We start from the raw sequence: 22,068 nt of genomic DNA on the forward strand, positions 1-22,068 counted from the left end.
TTTTAGTTTATTGTTTTCATGCAGGATTCCCATGGTTATAAAAAAAATATTTTTTTTCTAAAATTCGTGCTTGATCTGATGAAAAAGATTGAAAACAAGATCTCTTTAAAATACTTCATCAAATTTCGTGCTAGATTCGATGAAAAAGATTAAAAAACGTCTCTTGAGACTTAAAAATTCGTGCATGATTCGATGAAAAAGACTGAAAACATCGTGCATGATTCGATGAAAAAGACTGAAAACAAAGATCTCTTTAAAGACTTTTTTTTCTAGATTCGTGCGAGATTCGACGAAAAAAATTAGCTGTTTTTAAGAGGTCTTTATCTTTTTGTCACGAGTTAAAATGTTATTTCTATAAAGACTTGATAGTCTTTTTTTTTCTAAATCGGTGAGAGATTCGATGAAAAAACTTGGGAAAGTTATATTTTCTTAGGTCTTTATTTTTTCCTCATGATTTTTAGTCTTAGTTCTATCAAGACTTGGAAGTCACCCTTGTATAAGACTTTACATTCTATATGCGTGTGAAATTCGATGGAAAAAAAAAAAAAAAAAAAAAGGGAATAAAAAGGGACATTTTTAGAAGTCTAGTCTTTTTGCCACAATTTTTAATCTTATTTTTTATTAAGATTTGGGATAATTTATTTGGCAGTCACTCTTTTAAAACTTTCTAAATTCCTGAGTGATTCGATAAAAAAAATTAGGGAATAAAAAGGGACTTTTTTTTTTAAGTATTTATCTTCATGTCATGAGTTTTAGTCTTTTCTATCAAGACTTGTCAGTCACTCTTCCTGAGTTTGTTTTTTGCTCCAACGCTGGTGCATTTAAAGATGAATGGTCCCGTCGAATCGCGAATACTATACTTAGTCTCCATTATCTTCAACTGGGTAGATGTGGCTCCATTATTGGGGCAGACTCGGGGACCGAAACAGGGCTGACTGGCTGTTGCGAGGAAGTTAACACTGATGTGTCTCTGAAATGTCATTGGTTTGCGGAATGGTATCTAAAATTTAGGCCAAAGGCCAAGCGCTGGGACGGATGAGGTCTACTTCAACGCTGAAAGGGCAATTGAGAGTTAAAGAACGTTTGAAAGGTGTAATAGGAGGAAAACCTCTCTGTTGCACAATGATACAATTGTTAGGAGAGGGTGGAAAGTAAGATGAAAGAGAATATGAACAGAGGCGCAGTAAAAGAAATGAAAGGGGTTTCAGCTAGGGGCCGAGAGGACGCTCCAATGAACCTTAAGTAATGCCTATAGTACAACGCGTGAGGTATACTGTTTGCAAGTACTTTCGATAAGATCGGTATTGACGAGATTGATCGATAATTATTAGAGACGTCGTCAGCATTTTCGCTTTCAATAATTAGGATTATGTTGGCTCACTTCCATAACTCTGATAAGCATTTGTGGCTACTAACGTATCACTTATCACCGTAAGATAAAATTCAATTATATATATATATATATATATATATATATATATATATATATATATATATATATATATATATATATATATAATATATACATATCGCATCTCTACTAAATCAAAGGCACATGCCATCAGATCCTTATAAGCACTGGCGTCTTTTAAATTTGTTATGACTAAAATTACAGTATTGCAATCTACCGGAGTTAATACAAACAGAAGAAGGCATAGCCTGCATGAACTCAGATTCCTGTCAATGGCGCAGATGGACAGCAATGGCCGACAGAGGCGTCAGCAAACTCAGGGTCAAACAGGGGAATAGTCATGTCATTGTAGGAAGGACACAGTGTTCGTATTATACATTAGTCTAAAGCACGCTTGCAGCGAAGGCACACACGCACACTCGAACTCAATTTCCACGCAAAGTTTTTTCGACTTGTTCCAAGATGGAACGGTTCCCCCTCGCTTGGATTAACCAGGAATCATGGTAATTATCTGAGAAATAGTAGAACACTGTGTCGATTTTATTTGATGGTTATAACCGCTTAGAAATACAAATCTTTATACAAATCTTTTTCAAAGATTTTGACACGCAAAACTACAGTATATATAAAGCAGCCATCTTGTTTTATATGAATGTAGATATATATATATATATATATATATATATATATATATACATATATATATATATATATATATATATATATATATATATATATATATATATATATATATATATATATATATATATATATATATATATATATATATATATATATATATATATATATATATATATATATATATATGTATATGTATGTATGCATAAAATGCCTGCACCCTCTAAGCCACTGTCTTAAGGTAATTCCAATACTAACAACACCAAGTTTTCTAAAACAACGGCATCTACACAATAAAAAACAACGCTGCCTTCATAACTGAGAATTAACAGCAGCTTGTTAAGAAGAATTCGGCCATTATCCAAACGCTTGTCCACCAGACACGGAGTAATCTTATCATTAATAAGAGTATGACGAGACCTCAAATAAGGGATTAAACAGTAATAATAATGTTTCCTAATTCTTTACTTTTTACGATGAAAAATTCAAGCGTTTTTATCAAGTTCAAATTTTGAATGTGAACGATTTATAGTGTGACACATGCCGTGTTCTCTGAGGTATAAAAATCAATCCATGGGTACTCATGAGAGAGAGAGAGAGAGAGAGAGAGAGAGAGAGAGAGAGAGAGAGAGAGAGAGAGATTGCAAAACTGCAACTGTCATTATCGTTTATTCAAAAGTTTGCATTTCACACCAGATTGATTACAAGTGCTTTTAAACCTGCACACACACACAGAGAGAGAGAGAGAGAGAGAGAGAGAGAGAGAGAGAGAGAGAGAGAGAGAGAGAGAGAGAGAGAGAGACGGACAGATAACACCCAGTAATGATAATGTTTATTAATTATTACATTTTCACAATGAGAATTCATGCGTTTTCCAAAGGCTTGTTACTGAAATTTAAGCGGTTCTACAAAGATTTACCGTGTTACAGAGAAGCAGTAATTCAAATATTTTTCCAAAGGTCACAATATGAAAATTAGGCCTATTTGATTATACAGGACTGGAAAATGTAATTCAAACGCCAGCGATTTTAAATTTAAAAGTACAAAAAAATATTTGAATACTTTCAAGTTGGTGAAAGTAAAAAAAAAAATATTCGAATACTTTCGAGTTCGTGAAAATCAAGGAAACATTCAAGTACTTTCAAGTTCGTAAAAGAAAAATAAATTTGAATATTTTCAAGGTTGTGGAAGTCGAAAAAATCATTCGAATAGTTTTAAGCTCCAGAAAGTAAAAAAATAAAAAAAAATTAGAATATTTTCAAGTTCGTGAAAGTAAAAAATAATATTTCAAATACTTTCAAGTTCGTGAAACAAAAAAAAATTTTTTTAATACTTTCAAGTTCATGAAAGTAAAAAAAAAATATTGTCATACTTTCGAGTTTGTGAAAGTAAAAAAATATTCGAATACTTTCAAGTTCGTGAAAGTAGAAAAATATTCGAATACTTTCAAGTTCGCGAAAGTAGAAAAAATATTCGAATGCTTTCAAGTTCGTGAAAGTAATACAAAATAATATTCGAATTCTTTCAGATCGTTAAAGTAAAAATAATATTTGTACACTTGAAAGTTCTTGAAAGTAAAAAAAAAAAAACACTTGAATACTTTCAAGTTCGTGAGGGCAAAAAAAATTCATGCGAATACTTTCAAGTTCGTGAAAGTAAAAAAAATATTCAAATAATTTCAAGCTTGTGAAAGTAAAAAATTTTTTTAATACTTTCAAGTTCGTGAAAGTAAAAAAAATGCAAATACTTTCAAGTTAGCGAAAGTAAAAAAATATTCGAAATCTTTCAAGATCATTGAAATTGAAAAAAATCACTCAAATAATTTCAAGTTCATCAAAGTAAAAAAAAATACTCGAATACTGTCAAGCTCGTGAAAGTAAAAAAAAAAAAAAAATATTTGAATACTTTCAAGTTTGCGAAAGAAAAAAAAATAATTGAATACTTTCAAGTTCGTGAAAACAAAAACAATAAAAAAAAAATAAAAAAATTTGAGTACTTTCAAGTTCATGAAAGTAAAAAAAGATATTGAATGCTTTCAAGTTCGTTAATTACAAAAAAAAACATTCCATTACTTTCAAGTTCTTGAAAGTAAAAAAAAATATTGGAATACTTTCAAGTTCATGGAAAAAAAACATGCAAATACCTTCAAGTTAGTGAAAGTAAAAAAAAATATTCGAATACTTTCAAGATCATCGAAATTGAAAAAATCATTCAAATACTTTCAAGTTCGTCAGGGTAAAAAAAAAATATTCGAATACTTTCACGCACGTTAAAGTAAAAAAAAAATGTGAATACTTTCAAGTTCGCGAAAGTAAAAAAAAAAAAATATTTGAATGCTTTCAAGTTCGTGAAAGTAAAAAAAAATATTCGAATACTTTCGAGTTCGTGAAAGAAATTTTTTTTAATACTTTCAAGTTTGTTAAAGTGAAAAAAAAATTTTTAAATACTTTCCAGTCCGTGAAAGTTAAAAAAAAGAATATTAAATACTTTCAAGTTCGTGAGAGTAAAAAATTATCTGAATATTTTCAACTTTGTGAAAGTAAAAAAAACCGCGAACACTTTCAAGTTCGTGAAAGTAAAAAAAAAAACAAAAAAAAAAATGCGAATACTTTAAAGTTCGTGAAAGTAAAAAAAAATATTCGAATACTTTCAAGTTCGTGAAAGAAAAAAATTTTTTTTAATTCTTTCAAGTTTGTGAAAGTAAAAAAAATATATTTGAATACTTTCCGGTCAGTGAAAGTAAAAAAAAAAAAAAAAATTGAATACTTTCAAATTCGTGAGTAAAAAAATTATTTGAATATTTTCAAGTTTGTGAAAGTAAAAAAAACCGCGAATACTTTCAAGTTCGTGAAAGTAAAAAAAAAAACATGCGAATACTTTCAAGTTCCTGAAGTAAAAAAAAAAAAAAAAAAATCGAATATTTTAAAATTCGTTAAAAAAAAAAAACATTCGAATACTTTCAAGTCCGTGAAGTAAAAAAAAAAAACATCGAATACTTTAAAATTTGAGAAAGTAAAAAAAAAAAAAACATTTGAATACTTTTAAGTTTGTGGAAATCGAAAACAAAATTCGGATACTTTTAGGTTTGTTAAAGTCAGTATTGATGCAGCTTTTGAACGAAAAAACTTTGTAAAAAGAAGGAATGAGAGCAGCTGTTCCGCCTTTAGAGCCCAAAATGTACTTTAAAGTTTACTTCGGTGGCCACAAATGACAGTTACGCAAAAGTGTGTTGATAAATACTAGAACAAATTCCCTGGATGTAGCAGATAATTATGAAAGAACACGGAGATCCCTCTCGACCGAGTAACCAGTCGAGACAGCAGAAGTGACAAATTTGATCGCTAAGTGTTCTGCAGCACGACTGTTTATTCCACAATTAAGAGACATCGATGAAATCATAGCGTGTGTAAAAATACACATTCACTCACACACACACACACACACACAGTTAAGCAGTCAACCAGTGGTATATGGGCAATTGCGCCTGACTGGGGGGCAAGAAGTGCATGGGGCTAGCAGCACACACGCACACGTACATACATGCATCCTGTATGTATGTATGCATGTACAGTATGTTTACATATACATACATACATCGATGTATGCATATGTTGTATATATATATATATATATATATATATATATATATATAAATATATATATATATAAATATATATAAATAAATAAATATATATATATATATATATATATATATATATATATATATATATATATATATATATATGTGTGTGTATATATATATATATATATATATATATATATATATATATATATATATATATATATATATATATATATATATATATATATCTTGGTCTTTCTGGACCTCCCTTTCAACTTGCCTTGCTAAACAAGTTCAATCCTGACAGAGAAATCTAGTTCGCTTCTTACATCGTGGTCCATCATGGGCTTGATTATGATGAGGGCTTGTTTATGATACTTTGATCGCAATACTAGCATCATTGTTACCTTGACACGAACCGATATCAAACTACGTAGGTGTGATTCTTCTGGTTTTAGGGCGTCTCTAATTCTCACTACAAAAGCCACGCTATTGTACCTCACTTGCGTCAATAATTCTCCAATTTATCTTTTATTTTTCTTTACTCGTAAATGATCTCTTCTTTCTGTATCTCCTATTATCTTCTGTAACTTATTTAAAATGAACATTATGTTTTTTTGGAAGCTTGAATTTCAAGTCAGTGGCCCATATGAATTGGCGTTTGTATTCTGAATAATAATAATAATAATAATAATAATAATAATAATAATAATAATAATAATAATAATAGCATAAGCTTAATTCGTACACTGCAGCCATCCTTTTTAACGAGACATGCTTAAGAGAGGGTCTTCTTCCTTCCAATAATAATAATAATAATAATAATAATAATAATAATAATAATAATAATAATAATAATAATAACAACCTTAAAATAAGAATATTTCGCACAATGCAGCCACCCCTTTTAAGAGGACACGCTTAGAGAGGGTCTACTTCCTTCCAATAATAATAATAATTAATAGAGATTCGTACATATATCAACCTTCTCTTTGTTCTGTGTACATTTGAGAATGCTTATTTTTCATTTGACTTCATCCCTCTCTTTTCTCCTTTCATACGCAAAAAGGCAATGACTTCAGTGAGGATTATCCGTCTTCTCCAGAAGGAATAAACGAGCGTAAGGAATAATAATGATGATAATTATGATAAGAGGAGGTTCTAGAAGGATGTCAGCATCAAAAAGGAGGAGATGGGATGTGATCAGGCATGAAATGTTAGAGAATAAGCAGCAAAAACTAAATGGGCATACCTGTTACAGTTTCAAGTTGTTTGACGAGTCCTCTCTCTCCCCTCTCTCTCTTTATATATATATATATATATATATATATATATATATATATATATATATATATATATATATATATATATATATATATATATAATTATATTATATATATTATATATAAATTATATATATATAATTATATATACATGTATATATATAAATTATATATATACATATATATATATATACATATATATATATATATATATATATATATATATATATATATATATATATATATATATATATATATATATATATATATATATATATATATATATATACATACTGTATGTGTGTGTATAGATGCCTCAGGTGTGAAAGTACATTATCCTGTAAGCACAGGCAAGCATATTTGTTATTATATCATTACCAAAGTAATAAGACGACTATCTTTAACAAAATGCTGAATAGCATTTCTTGATTAGAGAGCACAAAACGTTTAGAATCTCAAACGTTATCTTCCAGTATTATACATTTAAAAAATAAGTGGATAGATAACTTTGTTCATGCAAACGTTTTAAAGGAAATTTAATTCATTCTCTGTCTTTAAATGTGATTCAGGAGTCGGTCGTTCAACACGACCTTCGGATTTCTGAGAAATCTCACGTTACAACAAAGTTTTCAAGGCTATTTGGTAAATATTATCTAAAGAGTCGTCTTTCTATTTTTTGTACTTCGCAGAGATTTCTGAAACGCCAAAGTACATACTAAAGTTAATGCTTATAATATATACTAAATTTAAGCCAAAGGCCATGCGCTGGGACTTATGAGGTGGTCATTCAACGTTGAAATGGAAATTAACAGTAAATGAGGTTTGAAAGGGGTAACAGGAGGAAAACCTCGCAGTTGCACCGTGAAATAACTTAAGAGAGGGTCAAGGAAAGTAAGACGAAAGAAAGAGAATAAGCACAGAGGTACAGTACAAGAAATGAAAGGGGTTGCAGCTAGGGGCCGAAGAAGGGACGCTGCAGAGTACCTCAAGTAATGCCTACAGTACACCGTGTGTGGGAAAGCTAAATATTTGCGGAGAAGAGCAGTTACATAAGTCGTAAACAAACCACCGACATGTTCCGAGGTGTTTTGAACGTAAAACTTACATAAACGAGACGGCAGGTGTGATGACCCATATTTTATATCGTTAAGTAACGACGAACTGGGCATCCCACCAAACGAAATGCCTCCGTCACAGTGAGGGGACTGATTTGTATACAGAGGACCTGGCGTCTTCGAGCTAATTCGGCAGAACGTCGTTGCCTTGAAAAAGTTACGTTCACTTTGGACTGTGCGGCGCCAGCTACAAGACCTGCAGACAAGATTCTTCCTTAGACTCTTGGCGTGAACAGAATTCTTGAAACTCGGCATTCGGGCAAGTAAGGGAGGCAATGCCCTTTATCCCTTTGGTTTTAATTACTGTTACATGTTTATCTTTTTATCTATCGGATTTAGGGTTTTTATCGATTATGCTTCTCAGAAACGGATTTTTCTTTTTTTAAATATTTAGCGCGAAAGTGGATTGAATTGAAAAGATATCAAACTGTATTGTGAAAAGATGGATAAGCGAATTTTTTATTCATTTATTTTATTTTTTAACACACACACATTATATATATATATATATATATATATATATATATATATATATATATATATATATATATATATATATATATATATATATACACACAGTATATACAGTATATCTTTTGACTAACAAAAAATATTGCATTTACTGAAAAATGTGTATTTTGCTTCTTATTGAAAAATTATATATATATATATATATATATATATATATATATATATATATATATATATATATATGTATGTATATATATATATATAATATATTATATTTTCACTGTATAAAAACAAAATAAACGTCATCAATATTAGAGCGTGTGCCGATTTTTCAAAGCGATCTGTATGTGCTGAAGGTAGGTACAGGTGGTGGGCAAATAAAACCCTATTTGTTTGTTCGTTTCAAACGGTACTCACGTAAAACAGTAAAACCTATTTCCTGATACGAGTCTGTTTAAACGTATTCAACATTTTTCTGTTGAGCTGAAAAAGACAACGAGCCCTCTCCTTTGATATTCCCTAAAGGTACTTCAATATATTCAGTGTTAACAGGTGTAAGTGCCGTCAGTGCGCCTCACACGATGTACTGTAGGCATTACTTATGGTTCGTTGCAGCGTCCCTTCGGCCCCTAGCCGCAGCAACCCTTTTCATTCCTTTGACTGTACCTCTGTTCATATTCTATTTTTCACCCAACTTTCCACCCTCTGCTAACAAATGTTACATATTGCAATTGCATGGTTTTCCCCGTTACACCTTTCAAACGTTTTAATTTTCTGTAAAAGAAAACTATTGTGCTGGATATGTCTGTCCGTCCGCACTTTTTTCTGTCCACCTTCAGATCTTAAAAACTACTGATGCTAGAGGGCTGCAAACTGATATGTTGATCATCCACCCTCCAATCATCATACATACCTAATTGCAACCCTCTAGCCTCAGAAGTTTCTACTTTATTTAAGGTTAAATTTAGCCATAATCGTGCTTCTAGCAACGATATAGGATAGGCCACCACTAGAGCATGGTTAAAGTTTCATGGGCCGCGGCTCATACAGCATTATGCCGAGACCAACGAAAGATAGATCTTTTTTCGGTGGCCTTGATTATACGCTGTAGTGACTGTACGGAAACTCGATTGCGCCGAAGAAACTTCGGCGCATTTTTTTCCTTGTTTACTTTCAATATCCCTTTCACTATTGAATGTCCTCATAGGTCCCAGCGCTTGGCCTCTGTCCTGAATTTTATATTCCAATTACAGTTATATTTCAAGAGTTTGGAGAGCTAACATTTAAAAAGGTTTCCCTTTTAAGGCGCAAGGATGCTTGTGGGAAAATTTTCTTCCGTGTGAATACTGTGTAGTGGAAATAAATTGGCTTCAAAAAGGAAATTAAATTTTTAAATCAGAATATGTATAGCTACCTTCTCATGATGGTTCATTCAATAGCCTTCAGTAGTTCCCTCCCAGCTCACCTAAACATTATCCTAATCTTATTTCCAATCAATATGGATGGCCCAGTCCTTGAATTTCCCTAAGTCCTTGAGTTCCCCAGGTCCTTGAATTTCCCAAAGGTCTTGAATTTCCCCAGGTCCTGTATTTCCCCAGGTCTTCAAATTTCCCCAGCTCCCTAAAGCCCCTTGGTACTTGAATTCCCCAAGGCCTTTGATTTTTCCCACATCCTTGAATTTCCCGGGCCTCTGAAGTGCTCCAGGTCCTAGAATTTCAAAAGTTCCTTGAATTTCCCAATGTCCTTGAATTTCCCAAAGACCTTGAAATTCCGCAGGTCCTTGAATTTCCTCAGATCTCTGAAATTAACAAGATCCTTGAATTTCCTCAGGTCCAAAAAATGTCACAAGATCCTTGAGTTTCCCACGGCCCTTGAGTTTCCCAAGATCTTGTATTTCCTAAGGTCTTGTATTTTCCCAGGGCCTTGAATTTCCCTAGGTCCTTAAATTTCACTAATTCCTTGAAATTCCGTAGATCCTTGAATTTCCATACGTACTTAAATTTCTCTAGTTCCTTGAAAATCTCTAGATCTTTGGATTTCCCCAGGTCCTTGAATTTTCCAAGATCCTTGAATTGCCTAAGGTCTTTTAATTTTTCAAGGTCTTTGAGTTCCCCTGGACCTTGAATTTACCCAAGTCTTTGAATTTTCCCGGATCCTTGAATTCCCCAGGACCTAGAATATCCCCAGATCCTTTCATTCCCGATATCACACATAACCTTTGACACATTTTCTCAGGTGCCACGTGATAAGTGTGTCCTTTCCTCTCCCAGATCTAATGTGACCACCTTTCGCCCCCGTCACCAGCGGAGCCTGATAGCCAAGACAAAATGAAGAAGGGCGATCTCCTGAAGAACCTCCAGCAGAAGCTGGACTTCGTGGACGGCACCAAGAGGGACAGCATCATACCTCCCGAAAAGGCGGAGGAGGTGTCCGGACTCTTGCATACCGAAGACGACGTCGAGGACACGAAATGCGGCATCGGCTTCTTCAAGCCGAAGTGGCTACAGGTTGTGGTTAATCTCTCTCTCTCTCTCTCTCTCTCTCTCTCTCTCTCTCTCTCTCTCTCTCTTCCACAGTTCCCAATATCCTTTTAGAAACTTGTCGAAAAGTGTGGGGAAGCTGATGAAAACTCTCTCTCTCTTATATATATATATATATATATATATATATATATATATATATATATATATATATATATATATATATATATATTTCGGGCACTTGTTTCTGTGTCCCTGTTCATAGAATATGGACAGGTATACAATGGTATATATACAAAAACATATATGTTATATATATATCTGGCGGTCGCGTTTATATATATATATATATTATATATGGCGTCCGATTTCCAATGTCCTATATATATATTTACGCGGCCAAAATGGCATATTTGGTCAATCCTCTTTTCCTATCATACACGGAAATTTTATCTATCTGCATCGATTCACGCATGTGCAAGATGCAAAATTTAGCTGATCGAAGACATTTTTATATAAATTCACAAATGCAAAAATGCACAAATTGGTCCGTAAAATCGCTATAAAATATCGAACAGATTACCTTAGCAGGGAATGTTTCTGTTTCATGATTTGCTTGTCTATTCCAGTTCTTGGCACGGAAGGAGATTTACATTTTGGTGTACTGCTTAGTCGGAATAACTCAGGGGATGTTCTTCACTTATACCGTCGCAGTTTTGACAACGATAGAGAAAAGATTCAAGCTGACGAGTAAACAATCAGGTGAGTCAGAAAAACGGAGGAAAAATTTTGCACGCTGAGAGGTTCTACCACACGGTATCAAACCAGTCTGGGTGGTAATTTCACCGTTGAATATTCCTGCGACTTTTATGTGACGTTTCGGTTACAAGAACAAGATATTTTCAAGGGTAATCCTACAGAAAAGGTCCGACCGTGTTCAGTACCAGCCCATCGGGGATAAACGTAAAACAAAAGCAAGAGACGGTAAATTTCTCAAAGCATCTCGGTCAATTTCTCAAATGATCTCACCTGTACTGCGTTGTATACACCCTTTTCCATACTGTTCAGTCGAAAAAATCTTTTTAATTAATAAACAATATCTCGGTGCGGAGTTCTGTAGAGTTACGATTCCAGTTATCTGTGCAATTTAATAATTTACCTACATTTCTTTCTCTTTATTTACTAATTTGTTAATTTATCTCTTCTTTTCTAATGATTGATCTCTTCTTTCTGTATCTCCTATTACCTTCTGTTACTTCTTTCAAATGAACACCATAACACTCTTTGGAAACTTGAATTTAAAGTCAATGGCCCATTTGGGTTTGTTCCATATGAATAGGGTTCACCTTCGACATAATAATATAATAATAATAATAATAATAATAATAATAATAATAATAATAATAATAATAATAATAATAATAATGGAGAAGCAAGTCCACAGTTATGAATATGTACATATATTTAAAGATAAATCTGTACAGATTTATCTTTAAATATATGTACATATACATAACTGTGGATTTGCTTCTCCATTTTAAGATTCATGCTACTATGACTATTTTTTAATAATAATAATAATAATAATAATAATAATAATAATAATAATAATAATAATTATTATTATTATTATTATTATTATTATTATTATTCTTTGAAGCAAAAATTTAAAGTCAATGGCCCATTTAGGCTTGTCCCATACGAATAGGGTTCACCTTCTACATAATAATAATAATAATAATAATAATAATAATAATAATAATAATAATAATAATAATAATAATAATAATAATAATAGTTTAGTAGAAAATGGAACATCATCTATTAAGTTAAACTTTTTATTTATTTATTATTTTATCTTTTTTTTTCTGTCCCAGGAGTCTTCCTAGCAGGAAACGACATCTCTCAAATCATCCTGTCAGTGTTCCTCGGTTACTATGGCAACTACGGACACCGCCCGCGATGGCTAGGCGTCGGAATCACCATCGCGGCTTTATCGGGCTTCGCGGCCGCCTTCCCGCACTTCTTCTACGGGCCTGGGCAAGACGCCGTCGACATAGCCGAGTTCTCCATCCAGAGTAGCATGAGAGGGGGTGCAAACGTTGGGAATTTCACTTCGAAGGAGAGTGAGTATATGTATATATGTATGTGTATATATATGTATAAATATCTGAAATATAAATATTTATATACATATACATAAATACATACATACATACACACATATATATATATATATATATATATATATATATATATATATATATATATATATATATATATATATATATATATATATATATATATATATATATATATATATATATTATATATTACCACTGTCCTTGTGATATTTATTTCAATTTCCTATCTTAATCCTGTCTCGCTCTTCTATCATGTTTCTCTTCGTCCTACCTGGCGTTGATATAGCCTACCACAGCAGCAGCTCCTGCGCCATTATTACGACAATTTATCAATTTTCGCTTTAACACTGAGTTTTATCATTACTTCTATAATTACTTTATCTTTAATTTATCTTTGGCAGAGGAGCAAGAAGTCTGCTACTTCCAACCAGACACTTGCGGGAAGGAAGCAGCTGGTGGGGAATCCTATCTCGGCCCTGTCGTCATCTTCTTCCTCTCGCAGTTCAGCGTAGGTATCACGGTCTCCTTGTTCTACAGCCTCGGTGTTACTTATCTAGACGACAACGTCAACAAAAAGGTTTACCCGATATATTACGGTAAGAATTCCGATTGGTTTTTGCATCAATGCAAATGATTTATTTCGCTCGTGTTCGGAAATTCTTATTGACTTGTATGTCTTGAAATTTGCTTTCTAATTGACGTACCTACAAATAAAAATGAAAAATTCTCAAAATATTTTTGCTTTATTTTTGACAGTTCGGAAGTCAATTCTTTCATCTACCTGCGTCAAAAAATTCGAAGTTGCAAAAATTGCTTCACTAAAAAAAAACCATTTCTAACAATAAACAAACACTAAGCTTCCGTAAGCTGATGTACAGAATGAAAAGCATACTGTATTTAACTAGAACTTCATTTCTTTGCTCGGGTAACTTCCTAAGCAGATTCATTCTCGTTTCTCACAGCAATTTCTTACATGCTAAGAGTTCTGGGCCCCGTCACGGGGTTCTTCGTCGGCGGCAAGTGTCTCTCGGTGTGGATCGACCCTTCCAAACAGCCCAATATTACGAGGAGGGACCCTAGATGGTACGGTGCTTGGTGGATAGGTAAGCAAACAGTGTAGTCTCGTTTTCTAAGCATCAGGTTTGATACTACTCAATTTGCCAGGAGTTTTCTCTTGGGTACAAATAATATATTGTGGAACAGTTTACCCAGTGCACTTGTGGAACCTTCTGATCTCCATATGTTTAAGCGACGAGCAAATTCATTCCTTCTCTCTACTGCTACTGACGTCTTCTGAATTTCAGGTGTTTCGGTTTTATACTCTATTCACACAGATTTATTTTGAATCCAAGTTTACTGTGCGAATAGCTTGAATACTACAGTATCATCTCTTTTTGCAGACATGACAATTATTTTGCCATCAAATATATACAGTATATATATATATATATATATATATATATATATATATATATATATATATATATATATATATATATATATATATATATATATATATATATATATATATATATATATACACACACATCTAATGGCAGAATAATTTCCATATCAGCAAAACAGATGAACAGTGTTTCATTTATTCGCAAAATAACGTTAACAAATTTAAGGCCCTTTCAAATGGCAATTTCACCACCTCATCCAGGTTATCTCTTCATCGGGTGCAACCTTTTGTTCTGCGGCCTCCTCATGCTGCTCTTCCCCAAGAAACTCCCGGCCACCCTGAAGAGGGAGACGAAGAAGGTGATAAGGCAGGCGAGGAAGGATGAGAAAGAAGGCAGCAGCCGAGGGGTCCATTACTTCGTGTCCCTCGCCAAGAACAAGAAGGAGGAGCACGAGAAACCGACCCTTCAAAGTAAGATACGAAAGTTTATGTTTGTTCGTACGAATGTCGTGGTGTCGAAGATTTCTCGTGAACAAAATGAACACAAATGAACATCCGTAATGCTAAGTTCGCTGCAAATAAACATACACGCAAGAAAATAGGTGCAAAAACAATTAAAATGTTCCCCCCCCCTTTTCCTACTAATAATAATGAGATTTTGCACTGAAACACAGACATCAAATGTACAATCGTAATTTCAAGTTCTTTATACATAAACACACATGCACGAAAACAAGAGCAAATTACTTAAAATGGCCCCCCCCCCGGCCCTTTCATGCCAATAACATTCAGTTTTTACAATGAAACACACTCATCAAAATAAAACACAGAAAACGTCCTCTCTTCATACCCGTAGTACTAGGTTCCCTATAGAAACACACACACCAAAACAATAAATAAAAACAAAATATGTCCCTTTTTCCTACCCCTAACATTAAGATCTTTACAAAAACACACACACACATAAACAAAAACAATAATGTCCCCTTTTCTTACTATTATTACTAATTTTTCACAGAAACATACGCACACACACACACACCAAAACAAACAATAACAAATAGTGTCCCCTTTTCCCACCATTAATATTAATCCTGCACAGAAGCACACGCACATACAGAGTATATATGTGTGTGTGTATATATATATATATATATATATATATATATATATATATATATATATATATATATATATATATATATATATATATATATATATATATATATATTATAATAATTATATATAAAATGACAGAATAATTTTCATATCTGCAAAGCAGATATAGCATTTCAGGTGTTCGTAAAATGATGTTAATAAATCTAAGCCACAAACACAGGTACTCACACGTACTAAAGCAAAAGCAAAGACTGGCCCATACAAGTCCTCCTTTTCCCGCAGATCTAAGGAAAGCCTTAGTGCGCCTCTTCACCAACAGGATCTGGGTAGCTACGATCTTCAACACAGTCGTTGCTGCGTTTGCTGGCGCGAGTTACTGGTACTTCAAACCGAAGTATCTCGAAAGTCAGTTCCGAAAAAGCGCTTCTGATTCTAGTTACTATACAGGTATGTTTTGAGAGAGAGAGAGAGAGAGAGAGAGAGAGAGAGAGAGAGAGAGAGAGAGAGAGAGAGAGAGAGAGAGAGGGGGAGGATGAATTCTTCAATTTTGATATTTTTCGAAAGTGTGTGATGTGGAAAAGTAAAGAGCTTCTGTACCTAACTGCTTTTCCCTTATTGTCCCACTTGACAAAAGATTTAATAATTAAATGTATTTTATTTTTATTTTTCCTCTTACTTCCTACTCATGTAATTATACTCGTTTATTTCCACTGTTCAAGTTCATGTGTAATGTGTCAAGTAGAAACAAGGTTGCCAAAAATAATTTCAGTCCTGAAGTATCAAGAATAAATGTATTCTATTTTTCTTTAATCCACTAACCTCCTATTCATCTAATTATCCTCATTTATTTCCACTGTTAAAAGGAGACACTATACACACTAACTATACTGTGACAGCCTCTCATACATCTCTTTTCTTGCCAATGTGTTCTCTCCTATTTAAACGACACTTCCCAAACAAAGACTGGGCCTCCAGAAGACCTTTGGCATTTCAGGCCTGGTAGCCCTCGTGTCCATGATATTCGGAACTGGCATAGGTGGTGTGGTCATGAGATGGATTCATCCCGGGCCCAGATTTGTCGCTGGGTATAATATCTTCATCACGTGTGTGACCACGACGAGCTACGTTCTCAAGATGTTCGTCGGGTGTCCAAAACTTAACGTAATTGGTCCGATAGATGGGTGGGTATATCATGAAGAGATAGTACATGCAATGCTGTTTTCTCTATAGCTTTTGATTCCAGTTCCATGAAGTTAGGAGAAAAATATGTTTAATGAATTGAATCAGTAACCATTCAGCTTTGTGCTTCTAACCTCTAGTTGCGTAACGGGAGCCAGATGTTAAAATTGTTGATGCTAACAAATATAGAGTTTTTTGTCACATAGAAAAAAATACTTATTGGACTCTCTCTCTCTCTCTCTCTCTCTCTCTCTCTCTCTCTCTCTCTCTCTCTCTCTCTCTCTCTCTCTCTTCGTTAAATTAATGATAAATCTTAACTGACTGGTTTCGCTTAAAGCTCTTTATATAAAAGAAGGACAATGCGTTTGTCAGTGAAGAATTCTTAACAAGAAGAGGCCTGGAAATATAAATGAAGTTTTTGAAAAAATATAACGCCTAACAGTAACGCACAGATAAACAATGTTAAAGGACGAGAAAGATAAACCACACACACCCACCCACCCACACACACACACACACACACACACACACACACATACATATATATATATACACATATATATATATATATATATATATATATATATATATATATATATATATATATATATATATATATATATATATATATATATATATATATATATATATATATATATATATATATATATATATATATATATATATATATATATATATATATATATATATATATATATATATATATATATATATATATATATATTCACAAATATCATGAAATAATTAATTTACTTTCCTTAGGAAATAACTTACATACATAGAAAATCATAACTGATAAGCGCATCTGCCAAGAAACCCAACCGATCTTTTGATAGTCACTGTATCCAAACCAACGTCCCATGTTCGAATCAGCCATTAAAACATGAATTTGCCAGTGAAAACGGCCTTTTTTTTTATTTTGAGCCAACCCCTGTTATAGGAAACAGCTATCAGTTGAAAAAAATATATATACTGATTGATTTCATTTCTTTTCTGGCAGCTCTGAAGCACCTCCATGTTCGGCAGGCTGCGGATGTTCCGACAGATTCACTCCTATGTGTTCCCAAGATGGCAGTACACTCTTCTACTCGCCGTGCTATGCCGGGTGCACCGTTGCCAATACCACAGCGAGTCCAATTGTTAGTTTTCCAGTTTTTTTATTTATTTATTGAGCTTTAGAAATTCCAACTCGAGTTTTGTTTAAGAGATTTTCTGTATTTCTTCCAGTTTATTTTTAATGAATCCATCTTTCCCAGAATATCTATCCGAGGCTACATTTGCATCTTTGTTATTTAATACTGATTACATTTTTGTTACGTCACTGTAATTATCATACGTATTTCATAACATTACAGATTCATTCACTGGAAATTCTATCGCTAATAACTGATCTCTTCTTTCTGTATTTCTTGTTACCTTCTGTAACAGCTTCCAAATGAATTTCTCTGCTTATTATCAATGGTCCCTGTGGTGGGCATGATGTTACATATGAATAAGATTCATCTTCTGAATAATAATGGCTATTCATCTGAATCCATTTACCATTTTTGTTCAACGGATCTTCTCAACAGGTTTACAGCAACTGCCTCTGCATCTCGAATGCTACAGATCCTCTGAATCAAGTTTTCCCTCAGGGAGATTCTACAGGCACTGTAAGTACACTTTCACTGTAAAGGAAGTTTGGAAGATGATTTCTTTTGGAAAAGCTAAGTCACTTCTCTATTTCAGCCCGTAATTGTCATTAGACTCTGGTTTTCGGCGCTTTATTGGGGATAAATGGCATGGCATGAGCTGTAACTTTCGTACCTATATTCCTGTAAATATGCTGTTATAAACATTTAAGCCTCTCACTTATGTTACATTATATATATATATATATATATATATATATATATATATATATATATATATATATATATATATATATATATATATATATATATATATATATACATACATACACATATATATATATATACAGACATATATATATATATATATATATATATATATATATATATATATATATATATATATATATATATATATATATACACACTGTATATTTCAACAACACGCCATACTTTACTTACTGAAAACCAACAAAGCATAATAATCTGGGAAAAAACTTTTTCAACAACTGTATAGTATACGCAGTCAAAGAAGATCGAATCTAGACAATGAAGAGAGTTAATTATATAATAATAAAATATTTACTATTTTTTCCTTCTTCAGGATTCTCAATTTTCCTTTGGCTACGGCATCAGTGGTTACTGTGAAGAACCCTGTAATCAATTCTTCTATTTCATTATCATCGAGACAGTGGTGAGAATTATTGAAGCAACGGCCAGGGTGGGAAACTCTCTCATCTACATGAGGTAAAATTTCGTGTTCTCTCTCACACACACACACACATATATATATGTGTGTGTGTGTGTGTGCGCGTGTGCGCGCGCGCGCGAACTTGTATATGTTTGTGTGTTTACATATATCAGACCTCTTGAGTATAGCAAGCATTGAAGGGTGACAAAATCAGTACTTTTAGCGAACGCATTTCAAAAAAGACTTAAATTTGTCTGTAGTTGTCTGCCTTCTACTGTATGACACATCTCAAAGCGACGTGGCCCTTCACTTACAAAAAACGTTAGTAGTTGTTTAACTTATTTGATTTGTGTATCGGGGTGTGTCCTCACTACAATAAAACATGTCATAAGCACATGACTGCAAGTAATCACATACATATCAGACATGTTTCATATATGATAAGAAGCGCTGGTTGACACTACCCATAAATTGCTGACTTCTTTTCAACCTGTTTGAGATGTTGGCGACGTTTGTTAATGATATGTTTTACTGTAATGTGGAGTGTGCCCAAACCACAGGAAACAAGTCATAGACCCGTTGGCACCTCATCCCACACACATCACAATCAAGATTGAAACAAGTCATCGAATTACTGACAGTCCTAACCAGTGAGTCATATGAATATTCAGCATTTGCCAAAGGTTCATTCTCCATTTACGGTCGCTGACTTGTACTCAATTTGAGACGTGCGTGCAACAAGTTGGAGACTCGTTTATGACGTGCACGACACGTTTCCGACTTGTTTATGACATGTTTGTGATATGTGTGCAAGTTTCCGACACGTTCGTGACGTGTGTGACTAGTTGCCGACTTGTTTATGACATGTCTGTGAAGTGTGCAACACGTTGCCGACTTGGTTATGACATGTTTTACTGTAGTGCGGACGACCGGTCTCCTCTTGCAGGTGTACATCGGACGAAGATAAGAGCGTCTCCCTCGCTTTGATGACCGTCTTCCTGAGCGTCTTCTCCTTCATCCCGGCGCCCATTGTTATGGGGGCCATTGTTGGTATGTTCAGCATTGCGTCCTCTCTCTTTCTCTCTGCTTCATTCCTCCTTCTTTTTCAGTGACATGAATGTTATACCGCAGAGCCTTTTATCAGTCATAATATCATTCTCTCTCTATTTCTCAACACCATCTCTATAACCTTTCTCTGTTTTACATATACTATGCATCCTTCTCTTTATCGTCTTTCTTACTTTCCCTTCAGATAATAATCTCTCACCACTCACCTACTCATTTATTTTCTTTGTCACCTTTTATTAATTTCCTCGTTCATTCGTTTTTCCAGTAGTCTCTGTTTATCAATTAAAAATTTCATTGCTTATCTCTTATCTTCAGCTCATACTTTCTTCCTTACTTCTATGTGTAAACTTTTCATTGTTCTCTTCTATTAAGGAATTTATCAGAACCCTGTTGTTATGGTTGATTTACCCACGTATTTCTCCGCTCGTCAAATCTTTTCTCTTTCATCACAATTTTGTAGATATCTATTGGGTATTTTTTATCCAAGTCTGTAATCTATAAGGTCATGTGTGTGTGTGTATGTGTGTGTGTGAGGGTATGCGTAATACACACAAAATCTTATGTTACTGCCAGGTATAAGTAGTCAGGAAACTGTGCTTAACTGGAATCTTTGCAATATATTGGAATGACTCGAAAGTTGACAGATAGCTATTGGGCATTGTTGTTCGTCCAAGTCTGTAATGCCATCTGAAAGTGGCAGCGTGTGTGTGTGTGTGTGTGTGTGTGTGTGTGTGTGTGTGTGTGTGTGTGTGTGTGTGTGTGAATCATATTTTGTTGACAAATTAAGTCTTCAGAAACCTTGCCTCTTGTTCGCAGACTCCGTGTGTCTTGTGTGGGATAAGACGTGCGGCACTTACGGAAACTGCTGGCTCTACGATTCCGAAAAACTGCGATATATCATTCACCTGGTCCCGGCGGGTAAGTCTGTGTGTGTGTGTCGTGCCTTCGTATCAATACTGAGCTTGAAAATCTTCATTAAAAGTGTTACTGTAAAAAATTAAACCATATTTTTCTACAGTTCTATTTTACTCTTTTATCTAATGATATATATCTTCCCCAGTTTCTTCTACCTTGTATCTGTTGCACAATAGAGGATTGAAAGCCTGTTTTCCTGAAGTGGACTAATAATTATCTCATACCACTGACTAAATTTGCGATACTTCTTCATCTTCACCATATTGCTTACTATTTTTTTTTTTCATGGCTATTACTTGTTATAATTCTTTTTTTTTATGGAGTTCTCTTTTCCATTTTCAAATTTATATTCATCCACCTGTCTGAATTTTTAATGTTCTTCTGATGCCTCGTATCACCTTATGTAAAATATAAAAACAAAAGCTACTCCTCTTTAAACAAATATTCAAACTCATTGGCTGTTTAAGAGGAAGCCTCCAAGTCAACAGCATTTACTAAACCAATTCACCTTGTATTTTTCACCCGACAGCTTTGGTTCTTGTCTCCATTCTGGGAGACATCGTGGTCTACATATACAGCGAAAATCTCGATCTCTACGGGGCGAGAGAGAACATCCTAGACGTGGGGAAAAACCCGACTGAACCACCGGAGAAAGTGCCATTGAACAAGGTGGAACTAGAGAAACGGGAAGAGACGCTAAACGGAACAGACCAAAATCTGAAATAAAATCTGGAAAGCCAGCGTTCGCCGGATTTCCGATATTTTCTGGCGAAGTTCTCAGCAATTAAAGTGCGGATTACGGAATTGGAAAGAGGGCTGATTTCTCGTCTGAATCGCGGAAGAAGAAGAAGAAGAAGAAGAAGAAGAAGAAGAAGAAGAAGAAGAAGAAGAAGAAGAAGAAGAAGAAGAAGAA

General features: G+C 33.7%; 2 protein-coding genes across 9 annotated transcripts in view; one reads left to right on the plus strand and one right to left on the minus strand.

Moving 5' to 3' along the window:
• The window catches only part of LOC136839469 (mucin-2-like), a 422,431-nt gene that overhangs the window by 163,812 nt on the left and 236,551 nt on the right, over positions 1-22,068 (minus strand). The window lies entirely within an intron of this gene.
• LOC136839467 (solute carrier organic anion transporter family member 74D-like) overlaps positions 1,771-22,068 on the plus strand; it is a 20,781-nt gene continuing 483 nt past the window's right edge. The window contains exons 1-15 of one of the 3 annotated variants that reach the window (XM_067105540.1): positions 1,771-1,914; positions 10,807-11,009; positions 11,612-11,744; positions 12,860-13,108; positions 13,528-13,722; positions 14,089-14,229; positions 14,793-15,002; positions 15,933-16,097; positions 16,645-16,831; positions 17,851-17,989; positions 18,422-18,502; positions 19,086-19,228; positions 20,119-20,222; positions 21,057-21,158; positions 21,685-22,068. The exon at positions 21,685-22,068 is cut by the window's right edge and continues 483 nt beyond it. In XM_067105540.1, the coding sequence (XP_066961641.1) occupies positions 10,830-11,009; positions 11,612-11,744; positions 12,860-13,108; positions 13,528-13,722; positions 14,089-14,229; positions 14,793-15,002; positions 15,933-16,097; positions 16,645-16,831; positions 17,851-17,989; positions 18,422-18,502; positions 19,086-19,228; positions 20,119-20,222; positions 21,057-21,158; positions 21,685-21,881 (2,226 nt within the window). In that variant the 5' untranslated portion in view covers positions 1,771-1,914; positions 10,807-10,829 and the 3' untranslated portion in view covers positions 21,882-22,068. Of the gene's footprint in view, positions 1,915-8,154; positions 8,295-10,772; positions 11,010-11,611; positions 11,745-12,859; positions 13,109-13,527; positions 13,723-14,088; positions 14,230-14,792; positions 15,003-15,932; positions 16,098-16,644; positions 16,832-17,850; positions 17,990-18,421; positions 18,503-19,085; positions 19,229-20,118; positions 20,223-21,056; positions 21,159-21,684 lie in introns of those variants that run through there. The other 2 variants (XM_067105538.1, XM_067105539.1) reach the window with 2 other exon arrangements.

This window comes from Macrobrachium rosenbergii, chromosome 6 (assembly GCF_040412425.1).
Source record: "Macrobrachium rosenbergii isolate ZJJX-2024 chromosome 6, ASM4041242v1, whole genome shotgun sequence".
Classification (NCBI taxonomy): Eukaryota; Metazoa; Arthropoda; class Malacostraca; order Decapoda; family Palaemonidae; genus Macrobrachium; species Macrobrachium rosenbergii.